General features: G+C 35.4%; 3 protein-coding genes across 3 annotated transcripts in view; all 3 read left to right on the top strand.

The window, feature by feature from the left end:
- The window catches only part of LOC129005851 (pickpocket protein 28-like), a 14,715-nt gene extending 14,325 nt beyond the window's left edge, over positions 1-390 (top strand). The window contains exon 9 of the mRNA XM_054434869.1: positions 306-390. Within this exon, the coding sequence (XP_054290844.1) occupies positions 306-390 (85 nt within the window). The remainder of the gene's footprint in view (positions 1-305) is intronic.
- The window catches only part of LOC129005877 (glucose dehydrogenase [FAD, quinone]-like), a 20,496-nt gene extending 179 nt beyond the window's left edge, over positions 1-20,317 (top strand). The window contains exon 2 of the mRNA XM_054434909.1: positions 17,928-20,317. Within this exon, the coding sequence (XP_054290884.1) occupies positions 17,932-19,803 (1,872 nt within the window). The 5' untranslated portion in view covers positions 17,928-17,931 and the 3' untranslated portion in view covers positions 19,804-20,317. The remainder of the gene's footprint in view (positions 1-17,927) is intronic.
- LOC129005852 (glucose dehydrogenase [FAD, quinone]-like) lies at positions 12,408-27,518 on the top strand. The gene is made up of 2 exons (XM_054434870.1): positions 12,408-12,521; positions 25,640-27,518. The coding sequence occupies exons 1-2, from the start codon at positions 12,472-12,474 to the stop codon at positions 27,516-27,518; spliced, it is 1,929 nt and encodes a 642-aa protein (XP_054290845.1). The 5' UTR covers positions 12,408-12,471.
- Positions 27,519-27,986: the final 468 nt, after the last annotated feature.

Genomic DNA, 27,986 nt, shown 5'->3' on the forward strand with positions numbered 1-27,986 from the left:
TCAGTAGCTCAGACCGTAAATAAAAAACTGAAACAATTGATATGCAATATTCTTGCTTCCAACACTGTTACTTATACTAAATTGCGTTTGTTTCCATCGTTTTAAAACCGTTTAAAACCGGCACATATGTGAGCCGTCGGTCTATAGCAAAAATTTATAATGCAGTTTTACTATGGACTGATTGTCCCACAGGGCCGTCCCTAGGGTTGGCGGCGCCCGGAGCAAAAGTGGTCGTGGCGCCCCCTCCCCCCCCCCCCAGTATTAGTCGCATTCGCATATTTGTAATACTAAGTTAATACAAATAGCCGCAACAAGGAGCCCTCTCAGCCGCGTCGCAGCCCTGTATGTCCCATTTTGCGCCGTAAACCCAATGCCGCAAAACCAACTTAAACACAACTGCAGAGAACAAACATACACACAGTATAACCTCAGCTTCACTGAGAAACACGCGGTTACCACCTGGATGTTACTGTAGGGAATGGGCACACGGAAGGGACTAAGGCTAAAGGTGTAGTGACGTCATATCTCTAGTGGTTAATGTCTTCTCTTGAGGCGACACGATTACCGTAACGAAACGAAGTGATTTCAGCGGCGTTCGTGGCATAGTAGGTAGCGTTTCGGATTGGTGTTCAAGAGGTCCGGGGTTCGAAACCCGCTGGCAGCACTAACTTTTTGTCAACAAATTTTTCATATCAGCAAGTTTGGTTGGTTAGGTTAGGTTATGACAGTTTAATTTTATAATACTAAATTTTAAAATTAATTTTATAATTAATTAAAAATTATAAGTAATCATTAATTAGATTTTGTTCTTATATGGTTTTTATATTATCAGCAAGTCTGGTTGGTTAGGTTATGTTATGACAGTTTAATTTTAAAAATTAAAAATTTATTTTATAATCTTAAAACAATATTTTATAATTAAAAAGTTAATTTTATAACAAAAAATAAAAAATTAATTTAAATTTTTTCAACTTAGCAGTCCTAGCGGCGAACGCTGACACTACAAGATATGTTAGCCTTAGTCCCTCCCGTGTGCCCCACCGGTTACTGTAGCTGTAGCTATAGTATAAACATTTGGGAACAAATACAATAAAAACGAAAACAGGAGTAACAACTATATGGTGTTGTACTAAATACACCAATCGTCAAATCAAAAGACCAAGCGTTCCATATGTGTCATATATTCCCAAAGACTGATATAAAATATCAAGGCATAAAAATGGACCAATACGATCGGAGACACATTTAAAACACGTTCAGTGCGAGGGGCGGGAATTCTTGCCCCGCAGTACCGGCGCCACTGGTGCGGGGCGGGAAATCATGTCCTTCACCAATGCCAACAACTTTGCTTCAATGTGAGCTCAGCCATTGCCGGGGAACGTTGTAATTGTTTCCAACCTGTAGCGTAGAATGCAAGCTTTATTTTGGTGTAGGCTGGTACCGTACTAAACATTCCCGTAAAATCTCGTCTGGCAATTCTTTTGTCCCATTTTCGAGGATTTTCTCTCGAGCCATATTACAAAGACTCTGGTTATTGATCCAGGCAGTGCTGCTACCTTTGGGTGTTTCAGTGAACTACGTCCACTTTCGGGGTAACGCAGAACAATCACCACTGGTCTTTTGTGAATTGTCTTATATTTCAATGCCAATAGCGATCGCCGATTCAGATAGCGTTCCGGGGCTCCGCCCAGCCTCGCCTCAGTTTAGGAGCGCCTGTATAAAGGTTTTTAGCAGTGAACGTGTTAAATAAGCCGGGGACACTATACGTATGATGGTGTATTGGATTGGCCCGAGCGGTGCACGTTTGGGATTGAGGTCTATGGTAAAGTTTTTTTGGCGCATAGGTAGGACGGTCGAGTATATATTTACGGTATGTAATTTTTAACATGTCGGTAGCAAACATGTTAAGGAAAACTATCACAATTTTACAACAGTTTGGCTTATATTAAAATAAAGTTTTAGAATGGAACATTCCCGATGTTTTTTGAATTTTATGTGTTTTATTTGGTACGTATTTCGGAAGTAATAGTATGAGCAATAACTCCTTTAATGTAATTAAGTGCTTACTGTTACTTTAAGCACTTAATTGTACATATTTCATCCACTTTTACTAGTTTATGTATTTTTATTATCTACAAAATATAGGTGCTGCTTTTTAAGGAAACAGGAAGTTTGTTTGATAATCTTGGTTTAATGGGAACTGCCTTTTTTTGGTGATGGAAAAGAACTATAAATACAAAAACTGCAGTTGATTCCGCACTAGCTTTATCATCAAATTTAAGATACATATTGGTTCAGCTTATACAGACCAAAATATAAAAGCTAGAGGGTCAAATTTCACCTGAAATAGCTAATAATAACTTCCCTCCTAAGCCGCCCTTGAATATAAAATTTTGTAAAACTACGTATTATTGCATACCTACACACCATACGAGGACCCCCTGCACCAAATTTGATAATAATTCTAGGTCGTATATTTTGTGATATAGTGATCATTTTTCAGTCAGTGATATTTGCCTTTTATAAGCATAGCGATTATGTCTGATTACATAGTAATCAATGTTTACTCAAGGTTCTTGGGATTCGTGGAGATAATTTACAAAACAAACTATGCTACCAGTTACATTAGAAGAGCTCGCTTTACCTGGAGTGACCTTTTAGGTGAGTTTCTTTAGTAAATAATGAAGAAATAAGCTGAGAATTTTATTTATTTAGTTGTATTCATAGTTCTTTGTCTGTTTTATTTGTGAATACATAAAATATTTAAGGGTTAAATTTTAAAAAAACGCCTCATTCACTGTATGTATGACAAAAGAGAAAATATCGCCTTTGGCCAGTATACATTTTCTTTAAATCTCGCACCTGTTACCGGGAGCTAGACGCAAAGTAGATGGATGTAGATAGATGGAAAGTAGATAGATGTAAAGTTTAGAAATGTGTGAGAATAATTGTCTTTTTAAGTTTTCTTGTACAAATTGAATTAATTACTAAGCAATGCTAACCTCTTTTTGTACTCAAAATACAAACTTTAGAAAATTGATGATTTGAATGAATAATCATAAACAGACTGTAATATATGCATATTGATTTATAACATTTAACATAACATTAACATTTAATATTTGTATTGGCAACAGTGCTGTAACGTATAGTTCATTTGAATAAATTAATACCGTTGGTTGAAAAATAAAGTAAAATGTTTGTAGTTACCGTCTTTAGCCGATATACCTTACTATACCGCTACAGTATTATATTTCGAATTAATAACGCACTAGTTACACTACGATGGTGGCAGTCCTTACACTGCGCACTAACACCGTGAATTCGTAAACGTCCTCGTCGCCAAAATGTAATGTTCGTACTCACTGAACTTCTTAACACTACTTAAAGCACTTGTAAGACCGGGGTTAAAATAAGAAGGCGCATTGTAATGAACTGAATACCGCCGGTTGACATTAAAGGAATCATGGAGTGTTACATAGTGAAGCCGGTGTAGGTAGCGGGCAACTGAGGCCGAGGAGAAGCATCATACAGGACAGGTGGGGAATAGGACGCTATCTGTGATTGGTTAATGTTCAACCAACGGTATTAATTTATTCAAATGAACTATACGTTACAGCACTGTTGCCAATACAAATATTAAATGTTAATGTTATGTTAAATGTAATAAATCAATATGCATATATTACACAGACAATAATTGCAAACTATGTTATACAAACCTAGCGTAATGCTGTGCAGTTTCATACTACCTTAAAATATTACCAAAAGTACTAAGTGTGTGAAGGTATAAATATAACTTTCATAGTCGTGGGCTTTACCAACTGGGTACTAACTGCTGGTTGTGGGGTGGGGGGTGCGGTAATTGCCAATAAATTATTATCTTTTTATAATAAACTTACAATAATATATTTCATTACTAGTAGGCCTACCGAAAGTGGCGTTTTCCAGTGTGAAGTTTTATATGTGAGGCAAAACCGTAACACCAAATTTCACATGCAAGGTGAAGCCGAGCATGGGAGAGTGTGTGTTTCATGTACGGTATGAGGAAAACCCAAGAACAAGAATAATTGGAGCGAGTTCCAGAAAATTTCTTTCACTACAATTTATGAATGATACTTTTCATAATGACAACAAAATGCTTGAATAGCAGACCTCAGTAAAGTTAACAGTACAGTATTTTTACATTTTCAATTAACGTTTCTAATTGCACCGTACTAAAATCTGACATATACTTTCTCTTATTAGCTTGTCAACAAGCCATATCATGGGTAAGCAGTGGGAGTAATCTATGATATTTTATAGGGGAAAATCACAAAAGTTTCAATTACTTTTGAAACATATTTTTTTACTGCAATATGGGGTTATACCATTTTGTCAAAAGTTAAAAGGACTATAACTTGTGAAATATTAATCAAAATTGTTTGAGCCATTTTTTAAATTTAGATTTTTCTGTAATTTTATGGGGTTTTTGGGAAATCACCATAAAAAATAAATTTCAAAAATAGAAAAAACCTAAAGATACCATAAATTACCGACATACAAAATTTCATAAAAATTTGGAACACGACACATGTGTGGTCTGTAGATCTGTACGTACACATCCTAACATACACACACAGACATAAATTTAAAAACCACTTTTTTGGGTTGAGGGAGACCCGAAAAGGGAATTTTCATCCTAAACTCAGACATGTTGTTGAAAACAGTTTACTATGTGTAGGAGGATAAAGTAAAAAAATACTGCAGATGGCAGAGTGAAGTCATTGCTGGTAAAGTTATTTCAAAGTTGAGAATAGTCTAATGTCTCGTTTCAGTGGACGTCGGGTCCCTTGCTGGTCTGTTTCTGGGCTGCAGCATCATCACAACGATTGAGTTGGCAGTGTTCTTGTACAAGCTCGCAATTGAAGTATACAATACGGTTACTGTGAAAAATACAGTTATTCTACCTTATGCGGAATAATGTTGAATTGTGTAGAGGAATTATGTGATATAATGTCATAGTAAACCAACTGTAAAGTTTTTTGTTTGTTGATTTTACCTTCCGTTACTAATAATTAATCTGTTAAATAATGTGGCTAAAAAATAAGTGGCTATGACTATGACTAATTTGTTGTATGCATTGCATTTTAAAAATTAACTTAACCAACTAAAATGAAAAGTACTAATATGACTTGTGTACATTTGTTGTTTTGCAGGGGTGTCCACAAGGGGGGGCCGTGACGCAGACTGCGTCATTGAAATTCTTGGGGGGGGGGGGGGGGTTGCAAAAAATTCAAATAGGGGGGGCTAAAGTTAGTTAATTGCAACAGTGTTCAACGTGACGACAATTAAAAATATATTTCAAAGTCACCAGATAGAAAGTTGATTAATTAATGACAATAGTTATATTATTGAATTCATTTAGTTAAAATAGGATTTTAGGATGGTTTAGGATTCGTGTAGGAAGTTATTATTCAAGATTAGCAAGACGTGAGATCTAAGAGGGAGGGCACGGATTGGCTCAACTGCTGTGATAGATAAAAGATAACGCGTGGTAGAGACACGTCCAGCTACACCGCGACTTAGTCCAGAACGCTTTGTTGACATATACTCGTTAAAATACAAGTAGTATAGGCTACAATACTTGACACTATTGTGTAGATACTCGATTACCTGAGTTACCTGTGGAAGGGGGGGGGGGTAATGAAAAATACGGTTAATCCAATATAGTATAAAACAGATGACAAACCAATTAAAACGCTGTAAAAAGCCATTAACGTCACGATTTGCGTTTTTATAAACAAAATTCAATATTGCACAATCATTATTATTGTGCAATAACATTATTATTGTACATTTCAAATCATTTATCTTGGTTCAGTTGTACAAACGGCAACGATTAAAATTATAGCTAACTCAAACTCAACTAATAACTAGCCAAACACTGCATTGCTATAAATTACGTATTAAAGGAACCTTTAGAAAGTGTCATGATTGACAGATAGGCTACTGGTAGGTGCTGTATCACAGCATAGGAATTGATAGATAAGTAATAAAAAAGTGTAAAATTATATTTAATAAAACACTCTTAAAAAAGAATGTAACGAGAACAATCTTGTTATTACTTTTCTTTGTTCTTCTGTTCTTTATTAGGTTTCTCTTCAATTCATATACAAATTCAACAAGTCGCCATATTTAGGCCTACTCATTGTCCAATCACAGCCTTACTAAAGTTACCACGGTTACTAATCACTCAATCACAGTCTACTAAGCATTATATCGTCATCATTCCCCAGCTGTTGTATCTGAAATCTGTTGTAACATAGCGCACAGCAGACAGAAGTGTAAAACGGAGCAGACGATTGTTGGCGCAAGCGATGTTTCCATTTCAATGTTTTTTGAACCCAGTGACAAGACCTGTATTATACAGTAATTATTTACCTATTTTGCCTGAAGGTCTTGTAGTTAACACTCGATTAACACTCGATGCGCATTTCGCCGCTCAGTGCGGCATCTTCATAGAGTATCTTCTTAAACACTACTGTTATTATGTACATATTTACAACATATTTTCCAGTCACTAACCGGTCACATTCGCGGTCGCCGTTGCCCGGCGGCGACACGAGCGACGGGGTACATTTCGTTCCGCACTGTTGACGTGATAGACTTGTACTGGATCTGAGTGGTTGACAGTGACAGTGTTATGATCAGGGGGTGTAGTCATTGTTTGTAAGGGATGGTCGCTTTCACTTTTGCGCTGTTGCCATTTTAGTGCGGTGTTGCCAGATCGTTGGGTTTCCTCTATGTTTTGAATGAGGTTAAACAAAATGGAATTATGGTAGTCCTCTTTCTTATTTAGGAGGGTGTCAGGGTTAGTGTTAATTTGCTTATAAATTTCGTAACTTTCTTTGACTATTGCAGTAGATTTGGAGTTGGTTTTGTGGAGGATCTGTAATGACTCAGGATAAATAATTTTGTGGCCATGATTTTCTTTCAGGTGTTTGGCTACTATTGAGCTAGGGTTGGTATGATGTTGAGTGTTGTGTTCTTTGAATCTTTTGCTGAAAGTTCTGTTTGTGTAGCCGATATATTGTTTATTGCAGGGGGGCGCACATGTAATTTTATAAACTCCTCTCTCATTATCTGGGTTATCTTTGATGGCTTCCTGTTTGTAAATGGGCACCGGATTGGTTTTAACTTTGTATGCTGGTGTGTAGCCTACTTTATTAAAGATTTTTCCTATTTTTTCTGTTGTTTTATCAGTGTATTTGATAGCTACGTATTTCTGATTTTGGTTTTCCGGGTTTGACTGAAACCCGGAAAACCAAAATCAGAAATACGTAGCTATCAAATACACTGATAAAACAACAGAAAAAATAGGAAAAATCTTTAATAAAGTAGGCTACACACCAGCATACAAAGTTAAAACCAATCCGGTGCCCATTTACAAACAGGAAGCCATCAAAGATAACCCAGATAATGAGAGAGGAGTTTATAAAATTACATGTGCGCCCCCCTGCAATAAACAATATATCGGCTACACAAACAGAACTTTCAGCAAAAGATTCAAAGAACACAACACTCAACATCATACCAACCCTAGCTCAATAGTAGCCAAACACCTGAAAGAAAATCATGGCCACAAAATTATTTATCCTGAGTCATTACAGATCCTCCACAAAACCAACTCCAAATCTACTGCAATAGTCAAAGAAAGTTACGAAATTTATAAGCAAATTAACACTAACCCTGACACCCTCCTAAATAAGAAAGAGGACTACCATAATTCCATTTTGTTTAACCTCATTCAAAACATAGAGGAAACCCAACGATCTGGCAACACCGCACTAAAATGGCAACAGCGCAAAAGTGAAAGCGACCATCCCTTACAAACAATGACTACACCCCCTGATCATAACACTGTCACTGTCAACCACTCAGATCCAGTACAAGTCTATCACGTCAACAGTGCGGAACGAAATGTACCCCGTCGCTCGTGTCGCCGCCGGGCAACCGCGACCGCGAATGTGACCGGTTAGTGACTGGAAAATATGTTGTAAATATGTACATAATAACAGTAGTGTTTAAGAAGATACTCTATGAAGATGCCGCACTGAGCGGCGAAATGCGCATCGAGTGTTAATCGAGTGTTAACTACAAGACCTTCAGGCAAAATAGGTAAATAATTACTGTTTCCATTTCATTTTCATCAAAGGAGCTTACTTACTTTCCGCGTCCGGAAAAAAACACCAGCTCAGTTAGATATTATTTTGCCAATAATGTGCCACATATATGGCTTCGTCATTTGCCTCCTTAAGATCGAGCCAGGAGCATGTTCTGTCCATATCTGGACAAACTAGTAGATGTTCATGGTCCTGAGGGGCCCCACATGTGCAGTTTGGTTCTCCTTAATAGTACCCCCACCTCATGAGGTTTACTTTGCACCTCGAGACCCCACTTCGCAATCTATTTAGGGTCCTCCATGTGGGGTAAGGCAGGTGACAGCCTGCAGGGAGTTCCTCTCTGAGTTGTACTGGTGGCTGTTGAGCCTCCTGCCTCCATAGCTGAAGCCTTAATACTTCCGGTGTTACTGAATGTATCTCAGTGGTTTTGAGGAAACTCTTTCTTGACCTGAGTCTATAGGGCTGCTGTTGATGCCCATATAGTGGATGACGGTGGTCGGTCATTTGCTTCTGTAGTTCTACTGCGGCTGCCACGTTTCTCCTTATATATGGTGGAGCTACCCCAATGAGAGGGTATATACAGTACAACTTACACACAGAATCTCCGGTTCCCGACCTGGATGATAGCTAGTTATTTAATTTAATTTACAGTTACATATTAGTACCCGTGATATATCAAACCCCTTATGTAAGCCAAATCCACGCGGTTATTAATCTCACTTGGTTTTGGATTTGCTTACAAACGTGATCGGAAATGGTTAGGGCCTACACAGTATTCGTAAACAACATTTATGTAAACATATCAGTGACATCTAGAAAAAGGAATCTTGATCAAAACAGCTGTTTCTAATTCTCTTATATGACCTGTTCTCTTAACAGATTATTAGTATTTCATAAATGATGTATGTAGTAAACATGGAGGAAAATACTAGAAAAATCACACAAAGTTTGGTTTTTGATCGTCCGTTATTTTATTTCCAAAATAGTGAGGCCATATTTTAATGGCTAAGGACACTCTCGCCAATCCTGTGAATACAATTCAACCATTAGAATCATAATCGGTACTCTAGTTTCCTTTAGACTAGGATACGTAAAATGCCTTCTGGGCCGTGACAGATGGACATAAATTGAGATAAGACATGTTTCAACTTCTTCAATGTATAAGGCTAGGATTATACTAGGACGCTAGCGTCCGAGAGGCTGGCGTCCGGGACGCTAACGGGGCATTAAATCAAATGGGGGCGATTATACTAGGGATGCCAGCGTCGGATGCTAAAAAAGCCACCGGACGCTCGATTTTGTGCCTCCTTGGGAACGGGGTTTTATGGGGTAAAAAAGGGGTTTTGTCATATTTCTCCCTAGGTAATTTTAATTAGCTTAAAAACATATAATTAAGTAAGTTATATTAAAGTGTTTTTGTACGGTTATTCGTTACGGATAAAATTCAAAGAAGGGTAAATTAAAAACTCCCATGTTATTCTTATGGAAAATAATTTGCTTGTGTATGGATATATTTTGGTCAAACTTGGCCAATTTGTTTCATACTAAGCTATTAATATTTTACTAAAAACACACAATATTAGCCTCCTTAAAGCAGCAAATCTGGGTACTCGTTAAACCTAATGTTATTTAAATAGATATAAAAAATTTACAAAACATTGAAATAAAATGGCAGTCCGAGAGGCTAGCGTCCCAACACAAATCACGTAATTTATCGGCTCGAAGTGGGACGCTAGCGTCCCGGACGCCAGCCTCTCGGACGCTAGCGTCCTAGTATAATCCTAGCCTAAAACGTAAAAATAACCCAAAATATGTATAATTCTGAGCAATGTACAGAAAAAATTATAACTTTATTTATATAGATTAACTGGGTTTTAATTTTCAATATCTAAAAAAATTTATAAAACACCTTTTAGTTTTACAAATAGTGCTGGGCGGGGGAATAATGTTTCTCATTTGTTGTGTACCTCATTTATGGTGGGGGGGGGGGTTGTTGCTCAATTGGGGGGGCGTCATGAGTCTAGGGGGGGATGGGCCCCTGTGTTTTGTACGTGTTAGTGAAAGGGGGAAATGTCATTGTCATTGAAAGACTATTATGAGATCAAAACCTGAGTGATTAAATTTTACATTAGACAAGTTGTGCCAAGGCATGGATTAAATTAACGTATTAAATGTCAGCTAGTTAGAATTTATTTGTTATTGTTTTAAATTTATAATTAATTGATACTATTTAAATACAAAAACTGTGTATCAAACTCAAAGTCAAAGTCAAAGTCGTCTTTATTGTCACAAAACGTTTTTTTTTAAATGCTCTGGCACAGCCAGACAAAACAGGTGACATTGTCAAACTATACTAAAATAAACTAGCTTATATTGGTAAAAATAAATACATAGTAGGTAACAAAACAAACAATTCACATTGATTTGTCTTCGAGAAACTGATCAATACTATAATAATTCTTTTCCAACAAAAATTCAAAAATTTTTTCTTTAAAAGATATTAATCCTATTATAGATTTATAGTATCCAGGCAAATTGTTAAAAAATCTTTTACCCATATAAGAAGGTGTCCTTTCCACAAGATTTAATCTGTGTATAGGATATTGAAAATCTGTATGAAATCTAGTGTTAAAATTGTGCCGATTATTTTCACTGTGGAGTTTTTCAAAATTTGATTTCACATACAATAAACATTTAAGAATATACAAATTAGGGACGGTTAGAATCTTTAGTGTTTGCAAGAATGATTTACGGGTTTCAAAGTCATAATTCTAAGTATTCTTTTTTGAAGTTTAAAAAGTTCATACGAATCAGATGTGACGCCCCAAAGCTCTATTCCATACTGTAAAATTGACGAAAATAAAGCGTGATAAATCATTAGTCTAGTGTTTAAATCAACAACATTTCTTAAGACCAACATTTGAAAACATACTGAATTTAACTTTTTAGAGGTGTTATGAATGTGATTCTTCCAATTCAATAAACTATCTACATCAATTCCTAAAAATTTAGCTGTGTTGCCAAGATTTATTTTTTCATTATCAAAATAAACAACAAAATAAACAAAATATCAACTCTCTCAACTTATTCCAATATTATCAAACTTTTAATCTTAAAAAACTAACTAACTTCAACTTTAACAACTAACTTTTTGACATGCGCAGCAGAGCGTGGTTTCTTCATCCAATTAGGTTGAACATTCTGAATTTTTAGCAATCAGAGATTGCGTTAGATCAGTTGCTGACGTGACGGCGGAAATCCTGGAGTTGGCGTCGGCTTGTGACTTGATCCCATTCTTAAATTTGTTTTTGAGACGGGTGGGCAGCCCTGATCAGAACGTCGTTGTATTGTATTCACTTTGACGTCTGGGTGGATGGTCAGTGACCTTAATTGCTAGTACTTATTAACATGTTCTTTCCCAATGATGTGGAAGACAAGCGATGGCGAGGTGTTGGTCCTCTTCAGTTGCCATGTTCCACGAAGATGCGGCGGCGTATCAATGTCTTGGATGTCATAAATGGAGTAGTTTTCCATGCTTTTTGGGACATCACACACGATAGCATAATTGCCAATTAAATTTTCTTCAATGGTGGCGAAGGTGAAAGGAAGGCCAGAACAGTTGCAGCAGTTGTACGCTGTTAGAACTTCAAAGTCCATATCGACGGTGTCGCAAACTGTAGAACTACAAACTTGTTTGATGCAGTGATTCTTCGGTTGGACGATCTCGATGGTTGAGTTCTTGAAGATAATTTCATAATTGTGACGAGTTTCATAATAAAAGATCACAAATCCAATGGTGATAAATAAAAGTAGTAGAATTAGGTTTTGGATCTTTAATTCTTAGATAGTTCTGTCTGATGTAGTTAGACATAGTCATTCTGAGTGGCATAGTTATGATTAAATTAACACGTACTAAATGTCAGCTGGTTAGAATTTATTTGTTATTGTTTTCAGCTTATAATTTGTAGCCTACTATGGAAATACAAAAACTGTGTATCAAACTCTGTCAACTTATTCTAATTTTATCAAACTTTTAATCTTAAAAAACTAACTATAACTTCAACATTAACTTACTATTTGACACAAGTAGTGAATAACACATTTATATGAGCTGTGTTCAGTCATTCTCCTTGTTTTATCTTGAATGACTTCTTTAACCTTTACCCTTTTGGTTGTTTGGTTTAGTTGGTGTTATCATTGTTTCAAATTATAATGCTTCACACTTGTTTTATACTGGTTTGTTTGATTTTAAATCACTAAAGTTATTTTTTGTCTGTTTTGTAGTAAACTGGTGATACTTATTGCAATGAAGAGATATTTTATTATTTTCTCCGCTCTTTTACACATTTTTTGTGGGTAAGTGCATACATTTTTTAAAGCGTAGACTGTAGAGAATTTTAGAAAATCTGAAGAACATTTAATGTAGTTTAGCTTGTTGAATTATGTAAGCAACAATGTCTTAAGTTTAAATACCCTGCCGTAGCAAAACTGCTGACTAAGCAGATTTCCATCTGCCTTAATAGATTTTTAATTAAATCTATTTAAATAACACTAGGTTTAAAGAGTATCTAGGTTTGCTGCTATAGGTAAAGTGATAAAGTGTGTTTTTTTTAGTAAAATATTAATAGCTTAGTATTAAATTAAATAGCCTAAATTTAGCAAGTTTGATCAAAATATATCCATAAACAAGCAAACTACAACATTTGACAACATTCTCCATAAGAATATCATGGGAATTTTAAAAAACACTTTAATATACTAAATTATTTTTTTAAGCTCTTTGATAAGGTCTAGAGAGAAATTGGGAAATTTTGGTGTTTTGAGGGTCAAAAATGAGAATTTCAAGAATTTTAAGAATTTCAAGGCCAAGGATGACTCATTCAAACCTGGCTTCAGTTGTATAATTTTGCGCACAGCATCAGCATTCTTCCGCATACATCCAGGATTTTTTTAAATTTTTCACCAGTCAACCCAGTGAAATATCACGTGTGAAAATTTTGTGCGTATGTATGTCACTATACCCCATATGTTTGTGGTTATTTAATTTCGTGACAAAGGCAAAAATTTAACATAGAACATAACAATTGATATTAATGAGGCATCCAGGTGATAATGAGGCATCGATCCTAGAAACTGTAGTAGTAATTGGAAACACTATATAAGATTGACATCAGTGGACCTATTTATTTTCTTTTAGTTCGGACTCAACAAAAAGTGTCAGAATAAAAAAATGGATATTTGAACATTTAAAAACAAAACTATAGGTACAGAGGTAGGCAAAAGTCTGGAACCCCCCATAGTTAACTTTTTAACGTGTTGCAGTACGAAAACCAAACTCGGCAAATATATACAACATAAGAAATTGCACTTTTTCATCAAAATTACAACTTTGCCCCAGCCCCTCAAAATGGGGTATTTTGGGGGCAGCCCCAAATTTTCAAATGTAAACACCTATCATGTGACCCCTCATTTTAAAAGGTTTATCAAGAGAGATTGAAAGACGCAAACCAGAGGTCAATATTGCACCCCTAATCAAAATGGCAGCCATTTTAATTATTTAAGATGAGCAGGCAAGATAAAGTCTGGACACCCCCAATTAACTTTAAAAAATTAATATTTTAATACTGACCAAAAGGTGAATTCTCTTTTCTTATAAAGGTATGCTGAGTTTAGTTTTCCTGCTATAACCTGTTAAAAAGTTAATAGGGGATATTTCAAAATGACTGGCATTTTGATTAGGGGTGCGATATCCCCTATAAAAAAGTAATTTCTGGCCATATATGGCCATATCAAAATTCCATATATGTTTTTATAAAGCAATATATGGTTTTTGATGACCATATATGGAAGCATATATGACCAGATATGGTTGTATCCATATATGGTGGTGTCCATATATGGTCATATATGTAGTCTATATATGGAATTATTGGCCATATATGGCCTTACATGTTTTCTATATATGAAATTATTGTCCATATATGGCCATACATGTTTTCTATATATGAAATTATTGCCCATATATGGCCATAAATATCCTCCATATATGGAATTTTGGTCTATATATGGTCATATATGCCCAGGTATGGAATCAAATTACTCATATATGGAATAATAATTTTCCATTTATGCTCATGTAGCCTATAAATGAGTTTTTGACAATAACTGGAATTATTATAAGGAATTGTTGCCACATTTGGATTATGTAACTGGACTTCCAAACACTTCTTATAATATTATAAATGTTAAAGTTTGTGAGTTTGTGTATTTTATTGTTGCTCTCGTAAGCACAAACTACTGAACTGATTGAGTTGAAATGTGGTACAGTAGGGGGGGCAGATAATATATAGGCATTTCTCCTTAAAGTAATTAGTAGTAAAGTAATAAAGTATCCAGATTTGAACCCAGATGACAAAATCCTGTACATACATCTATTGTACAATTTTATTATAACGCAACATAATCTTAAAACTGACGTATAATTTTAAAATTGTAAGTGTAGTAGGCCTAAATAAGGAGAATATTATATTAATAATTAATTAATTGTACCTTTAATATCAATTAGCCGCAAATATCAATGTCACGTAGTTTGGCTATATTAATAATAACATTCTTCAAATGACATAAAATGTCTGACTTGTTTTAGGAGACCAAATACAGCTTCTCATATTCTTAATGGGTTTTGTTAAGACATCTGATATGAAGCGGTTGTGGTGTAGTGGCTAACGGGGCGGACTCTCACGCTGGAGTCCCGGGTTCAAATCCCAATCGGATGCATGAGGATTTTGTTTTGAAATTTTTGAATTTAAAATTTTTATTATAGTTTTAATTCATAGTTTATACCATTTAATGTGAAAATATGTTGAATTGTTATTTTTTTATTTATTTATATATTTTTTATTTAAAAATTTCCATATATGGGGGATTCCATATATAATCATATAAAAATTTCCATACATGGGGGATTCCATACATGATCATATCTGGTTATATTTGGTCCAAAACCAAATATAACCGGATAAAAAAAAATTTATATGGCCATATATAAACTTTTTCATAAGGGATTGACCTCTAGTTTGCACCATTTAATTTGTCTTTAGAAACCCTTTAAAATGAGGGGTCTCATGATAGGTGTTTACATTTGAAAATTTTGGGCTGCCCCCAAAATATCCCATTTTTGGGGCTGGGGCAAAGTTGTGAATTTGATGAAAAAGTGCAATTTCTTATGTTGTGAATATGTGCCGAGTTTGGTTTTTGTACTGCAAGGCGTTAAAAAGTTAACTGGGGGGTTCCAAACTTTTGCCTAACCCTGTATTATTTAAACGTATTGAATATGATATATTGCTTGATGGAATTATATTTTTTACATCATTTACAACTTTCACACCATATTATGCAGACCAGTATATCATATTCAAACAGGGAACTCTGTGTGGTCTGTAAGTCTGTGATGTTCTTGCAATGTCATAAGTTTACCTAAGCTGAATAAGAGTTATCACTTCCAAGTATACTGGAGACCATAATTTGCCTCTACAACATTAGAGACAGGGGTACGCTGGTCTTTGGGTTAAAGTTCATATATCAAAATAAAATCAAATCTTTATTCATCATTAAATAACATGAGATACAATAGATTTTGTCAAAATATAATAATATAAATACCTTAAAGACAACTGAAAACATCACTAGTGCTACAGCATGAAAGACAATTGGTTTTGAAGGTTTCCAGACAATAAAATAAATAAATAAATAAGCAGTTCAGTTCAGACAAATGCACCTGGTAAAGAATTATTTTGGTAACTAAGTTAACTTATTGAATAATTAAATACATAAAAACTTGTGTATAATTTAAAAAAGCAGGTACGGTACCGGTACATAGAGATTATCACAGTGGCTCAGGCAAAAGACTAACCTAAAATCAATAAATAATTTAAGTGATAAAACATTCAAATTAGGCTACTAAAAGAAACTAATAAAAAATTTAAATGCTGCAACAAGCAAATGATTGTTTAAGTAACTGTTATAGGGCTTGTGTCGCAGGGGCAGCTCCAGAGGTCAGGCCAGGTAGGCTTACCTAAAATTTTGGTAGATATTTGAAAATCATAAATAAATACAAAAATTTAATTATATGTAAATAAAGAAAAAGCAATCATTCAAACTCATTAGTTTGCATTTGAATTGTAAAATTCACCCCTCTTTGCAGGGAAGCCCCTCTCAAACCTTTTTCAAAATTCAAAATTCAAATTCAAAATCCTTTATTAAGTGCTCTTATACAGCTTAACAGCAAATTACATGAGGCACTAATACACAATAACATAAATTACATGCATGACAACTACCCTACAGCAAACAGCATACAACTTTGATACATGCACATAAAAAAATATTAACAATTGAAATAGTTTTAAACTGGTTTTTAATAACTATATTACTTATAGATAAATAAATAAATAAGTAAATTACTAATAAATAAATTACTGATAAATAAATTACTGATAAATTACTGACCCCCGATCAAACTCCTTCTTGGTCCTTATAATTGTCAGGCCTACCCAAAAAAAGATTCCTGGAGCCCTGCTTGTGTGTGTCCTTAAATATTGAATTAGAATGGCTTTTAAGGCCATGTTTTAACTATATTCTTCAGAATCTCACACGAAATAGTTATTTGTGCAACTAGTGAGAAAAGTGAGCAATTGACTCACTCGAGAGAAATCCTTACTCACGAGCCGTAGGCGAGTGAGGAATGGTTTCTCGAGTGAGGCAATTGTACTTTGAACTCGAGTTGCACACTATACTTTTCCTACAGTTACCATAAAACAAATAAATTGGTGAAGAAACATAACCTATTTTTACACAGAAGTGAACTTTTAATATAACATTTAATGTGAAGTAACAAACAACAGTACAACAGCTGACCAGCTGATTTACAGCCAGTGCTGCCAACGTATTTCGCGCGCATACGACGTTGCCTACATGTTACGCACTCACTATTTCGTGCCTTCTCGTTGCAAATCTGGAGTGAGACAAAGTAATTAGAGTGAGACAATGTTAACATTGTCTCACTGATGAGCGAACTGGCCACTTTGCTTTCTCAAATCAGTGAGAGAACATGTACATTGTTAGGGAACTGTAGGAAAAATCTATATTTTTTTAAATCTCCTCTTTCTAAGTGAAAATGACATTTTAGTTATCAATTCAAAACCACAAGAAAATAGTCAAGAAGCAGACAAAAACTTATGTCTGTTGTATTTATAATTCTTGCCTTAATAACCGATGGTTGCTATCTTGATGCCGAGTAGGACATCAATTGTGGACATAGACGTCATTTTGTCACTGGGCTATTAATGAACAATACCTCTGAACAAAAAGATCTGGGTTTGGACTGTTGCCTCACAAAATACATTAGAAAATGCCAATGGCCCTGCAAAAGAGAAACAAAAAACCCTTCTGCTGAGTACCTTCATACAGTAAGGATAGGTAGTCACTCGGGAAAGCCATTGCTGCTAGGTTAGAGTGATAAGATAGAGGTGGCAAATGTTCTTACCCGAAAATGTCGTGATAAGCCTAAGGCTTACACTGAGATAGTGAGTATTTCTGTGGAAAAATTTGTGCTTTGCAGAATATTGTTTGAAACAAATTAAACTATCTATGTCCTTTTTATTTATAAATTTGTTTAGGGTAAATTATTTGTATACAAGATTGTTTTTTTGGAAGTGGTTAATGTCAGTAAGAAGTAAGTTAACGCTGAGATTTTTTCCCCAGAGCCATGGAAGGAGAAAAATTCACACTACCGGTACAAGAGACATGTTCAACCCATAACATAGAAGACTTGGCCAGCTATGTAATACAAGACATACACTCATCGGTCAAAGAAGCAGAATGTTCATTGGCAAACCCATCAGATTATCCAGACCACTATAGACCTCAGGATGGGGAAGAGTTCGATTTCATCATCATAGGATCAGGATCTGCAGGATCTGTGATTGCAAACAGGTTATCTGAGGTACCTTCCTGGAGAATCCTGCTGCTGGAAGCTGGTGGAAACCCAGCAAAATCAACAGAAATCCCAGGATTGTATGGTGCGTTGCAGAAGACTTCATATGACTGGCAATATCAAACTGACTCTGGTGAAGACAATTGTCTAGCGATGGTGAACAACAGCTGCAACTGGCCCAGAGGAAAAGCTCTTGGGGGTTCCAGCACAATTAACGCTATGCTATATGTCAGAGGAAATAAAGAAGATTATGATGGATGGGCTAGGGCAGGAAATGAAGGGTGGGACTATGAGAGTGTTCTAAAATACTTTAAGAAGAGTGAAAAAGTTGAAGCAAAGGAAGTCTTGGAACACAACAACTACAGAGATTATCACGGAGAAGATGGGTATTTAACTGTAGGTACTTTTGAAAAAGACTATATGTCAGAGTTAGTAGACACCTACGCAGAAGGAATGGAAGAACTCGGATACAAAGTAAACAACGACTGTAACGGAGATTCTCAAATGGGATTTTCTAAGCTGCAAGGAACAATTGTTGGAGGCAGAAGATGTAGCACAGCCAAAGCGTTTTTAAAACCAATCAAAACCCGTAAAAACTTAAAAGTTTCAAAAAATTCACTAGTTGCAAAAATTTTAATTGATAAACATTCTAAGAAGGCAAATGGAGCAAAAATTATCAACTATAGGGGTGCCGAAGTAAGAGTCAGGTCAAAGAAGGAAGTAATAGTGTCCGCAGGAGCTATAAATTCTCCACAGCTTCTCATGCTTTCAGGAATAGGACCAAAAGAACATTTGGAGGAACTGGGAATTGATGTGGTAGAAGACTTGCCTGTTGGACACAACCTACAAGATCACATGTTGATGGTTGGCCTGGTATTTTCATACAACTACTCCCGTCAGCTTAAGCCGATTACCAACTATATGTATGACTTTTTAATGACAGGATCTGGTAAATTATCAGGCAATGGAATGCTGACCTACTCAGGATTCATCAACACTCTTGATATCTCCTCCAAAATCCCAGATATTCAATTCCATCATTTTGATTTTGATGCGAAAGATGAACTTGCACTTACAATGACTTTGAGAATGCTTGGGTTAAGAGAAGAAGTGGGTAAATCATTTTTGGAACTAAATTCAAAAAGATTTATATCCATGGTATTTCCGACATTACTTAAACCTCGCAGTAAAGGGAGGATATTGTTAAAGTCAACAAATCCAAAAGACAAGGTCAAAATTATTTCAGGTTATTTATCGGACAATGAAGATATAGAAACACTTTTACGTGCCACTGAATTTCTATCAAAGCTAGCCTCAACCAAAGCTATGGAATCGTTGGACACCAAGTTTCATGAAATCGTTGCTCCTGCTTGCTCCAAGTATGTGGTGTCTTCAAGAGACTTCAGAATTTGTTCTCTTAAACACTTTGTGACGACATGTTACCACCCCACCTCCACCTGCAAGATGGGACCTGCTGATGATCCTATGTCCGTGGTCAACCCGCAGTTGCAGGTGAGGGGGGTGAGACACCTCAGAGTTGCTGATGCTTCTATAATGCCAGACATTGTGAGAGGCAACACCAACGCTCCTTCCATCATGATTGGAGAGAAGGCTGCCGATCTTGTTAAACAACACTGGTTGTGAAGTCTCCTGTACAACATGACAAGCTGCATGTTTTAGACACCTACTTAAAGTGTTTAGTTGTTGACAATACACAGTCATCAGTGTCATAGTGTTAGTTTACATTAAGCTATGCAGATTACTCTAATCCTAAAGTATCTGGAAAAAACTGCAGTAGATGTAGAGTTGTTATCCATAACAGAAATAGCTTGTATTGAGGATTTTTATATTTTTAATAATAAGTCAAACTAAATGTGTCACTTTCAAAACAAAACAAAATAAGAATAATATCAATCCCAATATTGAAGTACAAAACCAACCAATTGAAATATCAGAAGCTGTAAGGTTCCTTCTGACCTTGGATAGTAATTTGTTTTGGGAGTTTGGGACCAATATTTTAATCTTATTTTGAATAAAATAACCTCCATTCTTTTTGTGATTAAAAAAATGTCAAAACTATGCAGTATTGAAGTTTTAAAATGATTCATTTCCCCCAAATTCAATCCCATATATCTTATGGTATATGTGTATATGGAACTATCTCAAAAACGAATCTAGACAAAATTTTGACAATACTGAAGCAATCAATCAAAGCTATGTTAAAAATAAACAACGATGATTCAGCAAAGAAGCCTTTAAACATTTAAGAATTCTTACTGTTTATGGATTATATGTTCTTGACTGTATTATGTTTGTAAACAAAAATTCAAACCACCATCTATATATATAATACGCTAAGCCGATTTTTGTAAACAGAACTCCTCCCTCATTTTTGGACCGATTTTGATGATTAAAGTGTCAAATGAATGGCCCTGATCTGTAGTTTTGCAAAGTCTTTTTCGTTTTTTGAAATCTTTATTAGTTTGGGCAGGATCTTCCTTTAAAGTTGGATTTTCTCCCTTAAGATTAACATGGGGGAATCTAAATATTTAATTGGAAACTTTGTCTCCATTAATTTGAGAGAATGACTGGGCGTAGAAACTTGGTAGAGGTGTCCAAAGAAAGGTCTTGGTCTAGATGAGTTACCAAAAGAAAAAATAAGTGAATCCCGTTAGGGCTCTGCCCCAGAAGCTCTTAAACATCCCTCCACAGATTTGTTTACATTTTGTCCATGTAAATAATACTTTTTAATGAAACTGCTGTTAATTTTTGAATTGTGTTTTAAACAACACACATGTATTGGGAGTTACTGAATTGTCCAAAAGAAGTATATGCAATGTTATTTTCTGATTTTAAAATTGATTTTCTTCTGTATCATGTCATATTTTGCAATATAACGTTCCATTACGAAATCAGTGGAAAATCCTTTTATCACAGTAACTCTTATTTAACAATAATTATTTCTTACTGAACTATCTTATATCTATTGTACGGGTTGGTGTCTGCCTTTTTCACCACTTTTGGCTATATTTTATCATATTATTCTAGACTGATCATCAGAGGTTAGTGAGATTATTGTCATACATGTTTTCAATCATTCGAAAAATCTTCGATTGTGTAATACAATACAAAATAATGCAAGTGCAGAAGTTACTTTTAGCTTTAACATTAACCCCACAACCGATTTCTCAAAACTATACTAGAGGGTAATTTATTGGCACAGAATTACGATATGAACTGATGCGACGTGACGAAGGAAAAATCAAACTTACACTGTGACGGATGGACCTCCCTTTCAAGTTAGAACGTGTCTCCTCAACAAGCAGATATTTTCTCTCAAATAAAATCATAGATTAATCTTTATTACACTGATGAAATCGGGAAAGTTTTTAAATAATAAAAAAGATCCACCAATACCGTTTTAATTCTATTTAAAGGTTCTTCCAAAGTATGGGAAATATCTTATTCGTTGAATGATCAACCATATTTAGGAACTAACGCAATAAATATCATTATTGTTTTTACACTTATTACTCTTTAAACAATGCTAAATTCTCTAAATTTGTATAATTTCATTAATTTCACTCAATTTATCGCAGTTAGATGAATTAGCGTAAGCCTTGAAAGTATCCGTCGATTTCGACGGGTTTCACCTAGTTTATATAAACCAATCAACTAGATTTCACCATTGAGTAAGGAAATTAAAGCTTTTGTTTCCCTTGTCTGTGATTACACATAACAAAAATAACTTTGTAATTAGAAATCATAAATTAGAGCTTGTCAAAAAAAGACATTCAATGCAGGACATGAATTTCAAAAATAAATTCCTTTAAACATTAAAACAGAACTAAACCCCAATATTAAAAAAAAGTCAGGATATATTTAGTAGACCTGTCCTTGTCCTCTTTAGATGAATTGAAAATGGTTTTTGTCTTAGTTTTAAGCACGGCAATAGTTTTAGTTTATTTGACACTATATTTTCAGTATTTTAATGTTCAGCCATGCATACTTATGAGTAAAGAATCTTGACATGGCTATGACCAAGTTTACTTTCAAACAGTAATATTTAGAGTGTCATAGCCCCACAAAAGATTGTTTATTTTGAATACCTATTTGTTGATACTATTCTCATGTTAATTATTTTAATATTAAATTTTTCTGTTAAAGTTTAGGAGTGTTTGTGAGTTTAAAAAATTAATTTTAGTCAACCATTCTTAACCCTACCAGGGCTGAATTAAATACCAGGTCAAAAAGTTGTGGCAGACAATGAGAAATTTACTTCTTTCTATGGTTTAGGTGCAGTGGTAGAACATTAGGGCTGGCTATGGTAGATGTGTGCTACACTATTATAGGATGATAACTTATAAACTAAAAGACCAAATTTTCTTAAACCGTGTCCTCTCCCATAACTGTAATAAGCATTTTATACTTGTATGCCAACCCTGTACGAAGGACGGGTACTCTGCTAGTATATCCATAAATAAAAAATATCCATAACAATGTATCTATCATTCTGAAGTAGAGCTAAACCACTCAGTTCAGCTGCCATGTCTGCATCCCTAATCCCCACCAAAACTTCCACAATGTTTCAACACTGTTCTTCAGGTTCATCATATCCACCACATTGCATACTATTATTTTCAATGCCAATTATAATATTCTCCTCAGACATACTGTTATTTAGCATCTCAATAATATATTCTTCCAATTTTGGATTGTTTGGATTTGTCACTGGATTTGGTCAATTAAAAATGTAAACATTACTCACTAACACCCTTGTGCAAACTGACAGTTTTGCAATATTCACACACTCTAGTGCACAAAAAATGTCTGAAACAGCTGCGGCTCGCTTCGGACTTTGGATGACTATATGCTTGGACCAAAAGTTTTGCAAACTAATAGTATAGGACTTATTGTTGGAAACCTATAGGGTAATATATCCCTTGTGTTTGCTTTAAACAAAACAGATGAATGTAGAAGGCAACTTGGCTTTATTCACTGTGGAACATCACCTCCACAACGGAATATAGGTCCCACTGTAAGGAAATAGTAGTTTTCCTTTATTTGGCCAAGGGTGTGGCGAACATCACCTTCCTCAACAAATACACAGGCGATCCTCCCCAGTGGTGGATCCAGAGGGGGGGGGCGAAGGGGCCGACTGCCCCCCCCTCGGGCATACATATATATATTTTTTTACTGCATACACCTTTTTTTACTGTAATACAGTAGTGCATGCACATTGCGTAAAATAATTTGTCACACTAACTTTGGACAAAGAAATGGTATAAAACTGCAATTTTAGAGACTTGGTTTACACAAACTTTTCGGGGGTACCCCCGAACACCCCAGCCCCTCCCCCGGTTCGCCCCCCTCCCCTTGTGACTGTTCTAGATCCGCCACTGACTTCCTCTGAGCTACTCATACAAAATGTGCATTTAGTGCATCTATTTAGCTTATACCATTCCTATAGTAGACCACACAATAGTGGTGTGATATAAATTAAAACACCTCATTGTAACCCTTTTTTTTCAAGGCTACGCAAACCTTTCATTGGATCATTTTCATTTGGTTTACTGCGGTTTGGGATTTTGATGTTTTCTATTCATTTTATTCTCAAGAAATAATGTAAATTGTAGCACGTTGCGGGTAGTCAGAAGTAAATATTTTATAGCGTTCTCTCACTAGCTTTTAGACAGATTTTTTGTGTTAAGAAACTATGGATAGTCAAACCTTTTATACATACAATTGTATATGATCAGTCTATTTTATTCTAAGAGGCCTTAAGTACAAGTAAGGTAATGGCGGGTTTGTTTTATTTCGGACCTACCAAATAATAAAAGAACATTTTTGGCCTTATGTAATTAATGTTTCCCTTCATAAGAGAATTTGCCAAAAAGAAATAATAACTCATAAACATGGTTTCTTATAATATTAAATAATAATAGGTACTCTTATAATGACCATAAATCAAATACAGCGCAAAGTCAAAAGTTGTTCAAGTTTTAGTGCTTTATCTGGTGTTCTCTGTTTTCTCTTTAATTAGTTAATCTATGTTTGTTCCTAATGGAGATAATAAATGTGGGAACTGTCTTAAAAAGATTTGGTGAGAAATGAGAATGGTATTGTGATCAATTTAATACGTTTAGTTACTAAATTAGTATGTGGTGAAAATGAATAATATTTTAATACTTGTTTTTTGTTCTGTGGTTTACAACTGTGCTTATGGGTAAGAACAAGTTTTTAATTTGAATATTAACATGTTATGAATACAGAATACCCATTGGTACCTGCATTTAGGAGTTAAAGTTAGTTAAAGTAAAAAAAAAACTCACAATTGTTAGATGATTAAGATGAGGGAGGAGGCATTTAGACCAGTGATCTTAATTTTGCTATTTCAATATACTGTACAGAAAGGAGCCAAATCGGGAATATAGTTTTTGGTTAATTACTCCTTTCTGCCCTAAAGCTAAGAATTACAATTTTTTTGTCAAACGGATGGATGCCATTTATAAAATTAACTTTTTCTTCACTATCAATATTCTTTTAGTTTTTTACAAAGTAGGTAAAGTATATATATAAGTAGGTAAACATTATTCTAAATACTAATACAGTATAGCCATGAATGCTAGATTTTATTTTTTTGTAGAGTGTTAAGCACAGGACGCACTGACCTGTGGTCTATGTGAACGGGCCGAATGCAAGATGAAATAGTGTCGGCAACTTCTTAAAACAAATATGGGTTATGTACATATTTGGCAAGATTAAAAGCTACATATTATTTACATGCAGCTTGTAAACTAGCCCAGTGTACTAGCTTCACTTGCTTTATGGCTGCTGTTAGAAAAGCTCTGGGAAAAGTTATAGTCTGCTGGCGACTTAACATGCCACTTCCGCAGCTTTGTGAACCTCGCCGTAAACTAGTTTACAAATAGCTATGCGAGTGACTGGCAAGTGTACTTATACAGTGTTGCTCATGCACAAGTGACGTTTAGTCAATAACAGTTAAACTTGAAGATTTTTGAGGAATTGCTTTAGAAATGTTTGTATGTCCTTCACACATAAAGCTTGCATTTTACCTGTCAGCTAGTAGCTTGAAAACTCGCCTTTATTTTATAAAGCCGAGTTGATTATTTTATAATCGAGCCTTAACTGTTTTGACGGACCACACTGTTTAAGGTTGCACCACAAAATTCATTGGTTATAATTTTGTGTTTTATAGCAAACTTCTCCTATAGCGAATAAACTATTATTGTAAGTCTTATGATAAGACCTAGAGCCTAGATTAGTGGTTTCAATTGAGCACAAAATTAAATCCTCAAATAGTTTTGATAATGGTGAAACTCGGTTGATTTGATGGGTCTTAACAAGTTTACAACAGGGTTATTATACATTATCATCCATTCCAACCTTTCCTAGGCTTGGTTTGGGTTGGATAACCAGGACTCTAAAATTTTTTTAACAAAGAGTAACTTTCCCATAGGGCAGTAAGATTGGACACTCCATCCATTCTACCAGAGACATGTTCAACAGTCCAAAATCCAGAAGACCTGGCCAGCTACGTAATACAGGACATACACTCATCGGTCAAAGAAGCAGAACGTTCATTGGCAAACCCATCAGATTATCCAGACCACTATAGACCTCAGGATGGGGAAGAGTTTGATTTCATCATCGTAGGATCAGGATCTGCAGGATCTGTGATTGCAAACAGGTTATCCGAGGTACCTTCCTGGAGAATCCTGCTGCTGGAAGCTGGAGGAAATCCAGAAAAATCTACAGAAATCCCAGGATTGTATGGTGCGCTGCAAAAGACTTCATATGATTGGCAATATCAGACTGAGCCGGAGGAAAACAATTGTTTGGCAATGGTGAATAACAGCTGCAACTGGCCCAGAGGAAAGGTTCTTGGAGGCTCTAGCACAATCAATGGCATGATCTATGTCAGAGGAAACAAAGAAGATTACAATGGATGGGCTAGGGCTGGGAATGAAGGATGGGACTATGAGAGCGTGCTTAAATACTTCAAAAAGTCAGAAAATATAGAAGCCGAAGAAGTTTTGAGACACGATAATTATAAATATTATCATGATGAAGGTGGTTATTTGACTATTGGGTCTTTTAAAAATGACAGTATAGAAGATTTACTTAAGGTATACGGTGCAGGAATGGAAGAACTTGGGTACAAACTAAACTACGACTGTAATGGTGAATCTCAAAGAGGATTTGTCAAGTTGCAGGGAACAATTATTGGAGGTAAAAGATGTAGCACGGCCAAGGCATTCCTAAAAGGATTTAACAACCGTAAACACCTCAAAGTCTCACGCAATTCATTAGCTACAAAAATTTTGTTCGACTATCAATCCAAGACAGCACAGGGAGTTAAGTTTTTAAATAATAATAATAAAGAGATAACTGTTAAAGCAAAGAAAGAAGTGATTATTTCTGCAGGAGCTATAAATTCTCCACAGCTTCTCATGCTCTCAGGAATTGGGCCAAAACAACATCTGGAGGAGTTAGGAATTGATGTAATTGAAGATTTGCCAGTCGGGCAGAACCTACAAGATCACATGTTGATGGCTGGACTGCTCTTTTCATACAATTTTTCAAGACCACGCCAGAGATTGACTGACCATATGTACGAATATTTAATGTCACCTTCTAGCAGTCAACTCTCAAGTATAGGTATGTTGAGCTATTCTGGGTTCATAAATACTGTTGATACTGACTCTAACATCCCTGATATTCAAACCTACCACTACGATATTGATGTAAACAACACCTCATCACTCACAAATGCCTTGGCAATGTTTGGTATACGGGATGATATCATTAAATTATTCCTGGATATAAATTCAAAAAGATTTGTAACACCAGTAATGCCGACATTATTGAAGCCTCATAGCAGAGGTCGGATACTGTTGAGATCTAAAAATCCAGAAGATAAAGTTAAAATTGTTACAAATTTTTTGACCGATGCACGTGATATAGAAACACTTTTACGTGCCACTGAATTTCTATCAAATCTAGCGTCAACCAAAGCTATGAAATCGTTGGACACCAAGTTTCATGAAATCGTTGCTCCTGCTTGCTCCAAGTATGTGGTGTCTTCAAGAGACTTCAGGATTTGTTCTCTTAAACACTTTGTGACGACATGCTACCACCCAACCTCCACCTGCAAGATGGGACCTGCTGATGATCCTACGTCCGTGGTCAACCCTCAATTGCAGGTGAAGGGGGTGAGACACCTCAGAGTTGCTGATGCTTCTATAATGCCAGACATTGTGAGAGGCAACACCAACGCTCCTTCCATCATGATTGGAGAGAAGGCTGCCGATCTTGTTAAACAACACTGGTTGTAATCTAACATTGGAAATATAAGGTTAGTTTTGTATATATGAATCATCATAGTCTTCTCTAACACAAGGGTGTGTCAAAAAACGTGGCAACGACACACTCACCAGCCTATTTCCCTGTAAACAGTCACAAATAACAAAAAAGTGTAAACATTATTATTGCACAGACGCTCCACATGAGCTAGTGCTAAAGCTGTTTTGTAAGCTATGACGGCGGCTTTGCCACTTCTTTTTCTTTTTGCTGGGTTCTTGTATTAGAGGAGGATATGATATCTAGTCCAAACTCTGTCTCATGTTTTTGCTATCTAAATTTAGTATGAATTTTTGTACTGTATCTAATACAAAAAAAAAAAAAAAAAAAAAAAAAAAAAAAAAAAAAAAAAACTGTAATCCCATTGTGTTTATGAAAGTTCCGGGATTTAAATACATATTAATATCCACGTATGGAATCAGTATTTTATTTTGACTAAACGT

This window comes from Macrosteles quadrilineatus, unplaced genomic scaffold (genome assembly GCF_028750875.1).
Source record: "Macrosteles quadrilineatus isolate MER2022 unplaced genomic scaffold, UCM_ALF_1.0 Scaffold_39__1_contigs__length_1060358, whole genome shotgun sequence".
Classification (NCBI taxonomy): Eukaryota; Metazoa; Arthropoda; class Insecta; order Hemiptera; family Cicadellidae; genus Macrosteles; species Macrosteles quadrilineatus.

Coding starts and splice junctions, on each gene's coding strand:
- LOC129005852 (XM_054434870.1), top strand. CDS start 12,472: ATGAAGAGATATTTTATTATTTTCTCCGCTCTTTTACACATTTTTTGT. Junction 12,522..25,639: donor CTTTTACACATTTTTTGTGG/GTAAGTGCATAC, acceptor ACTTTCCCATAG/GGCAGTAAGATTGGACACTC.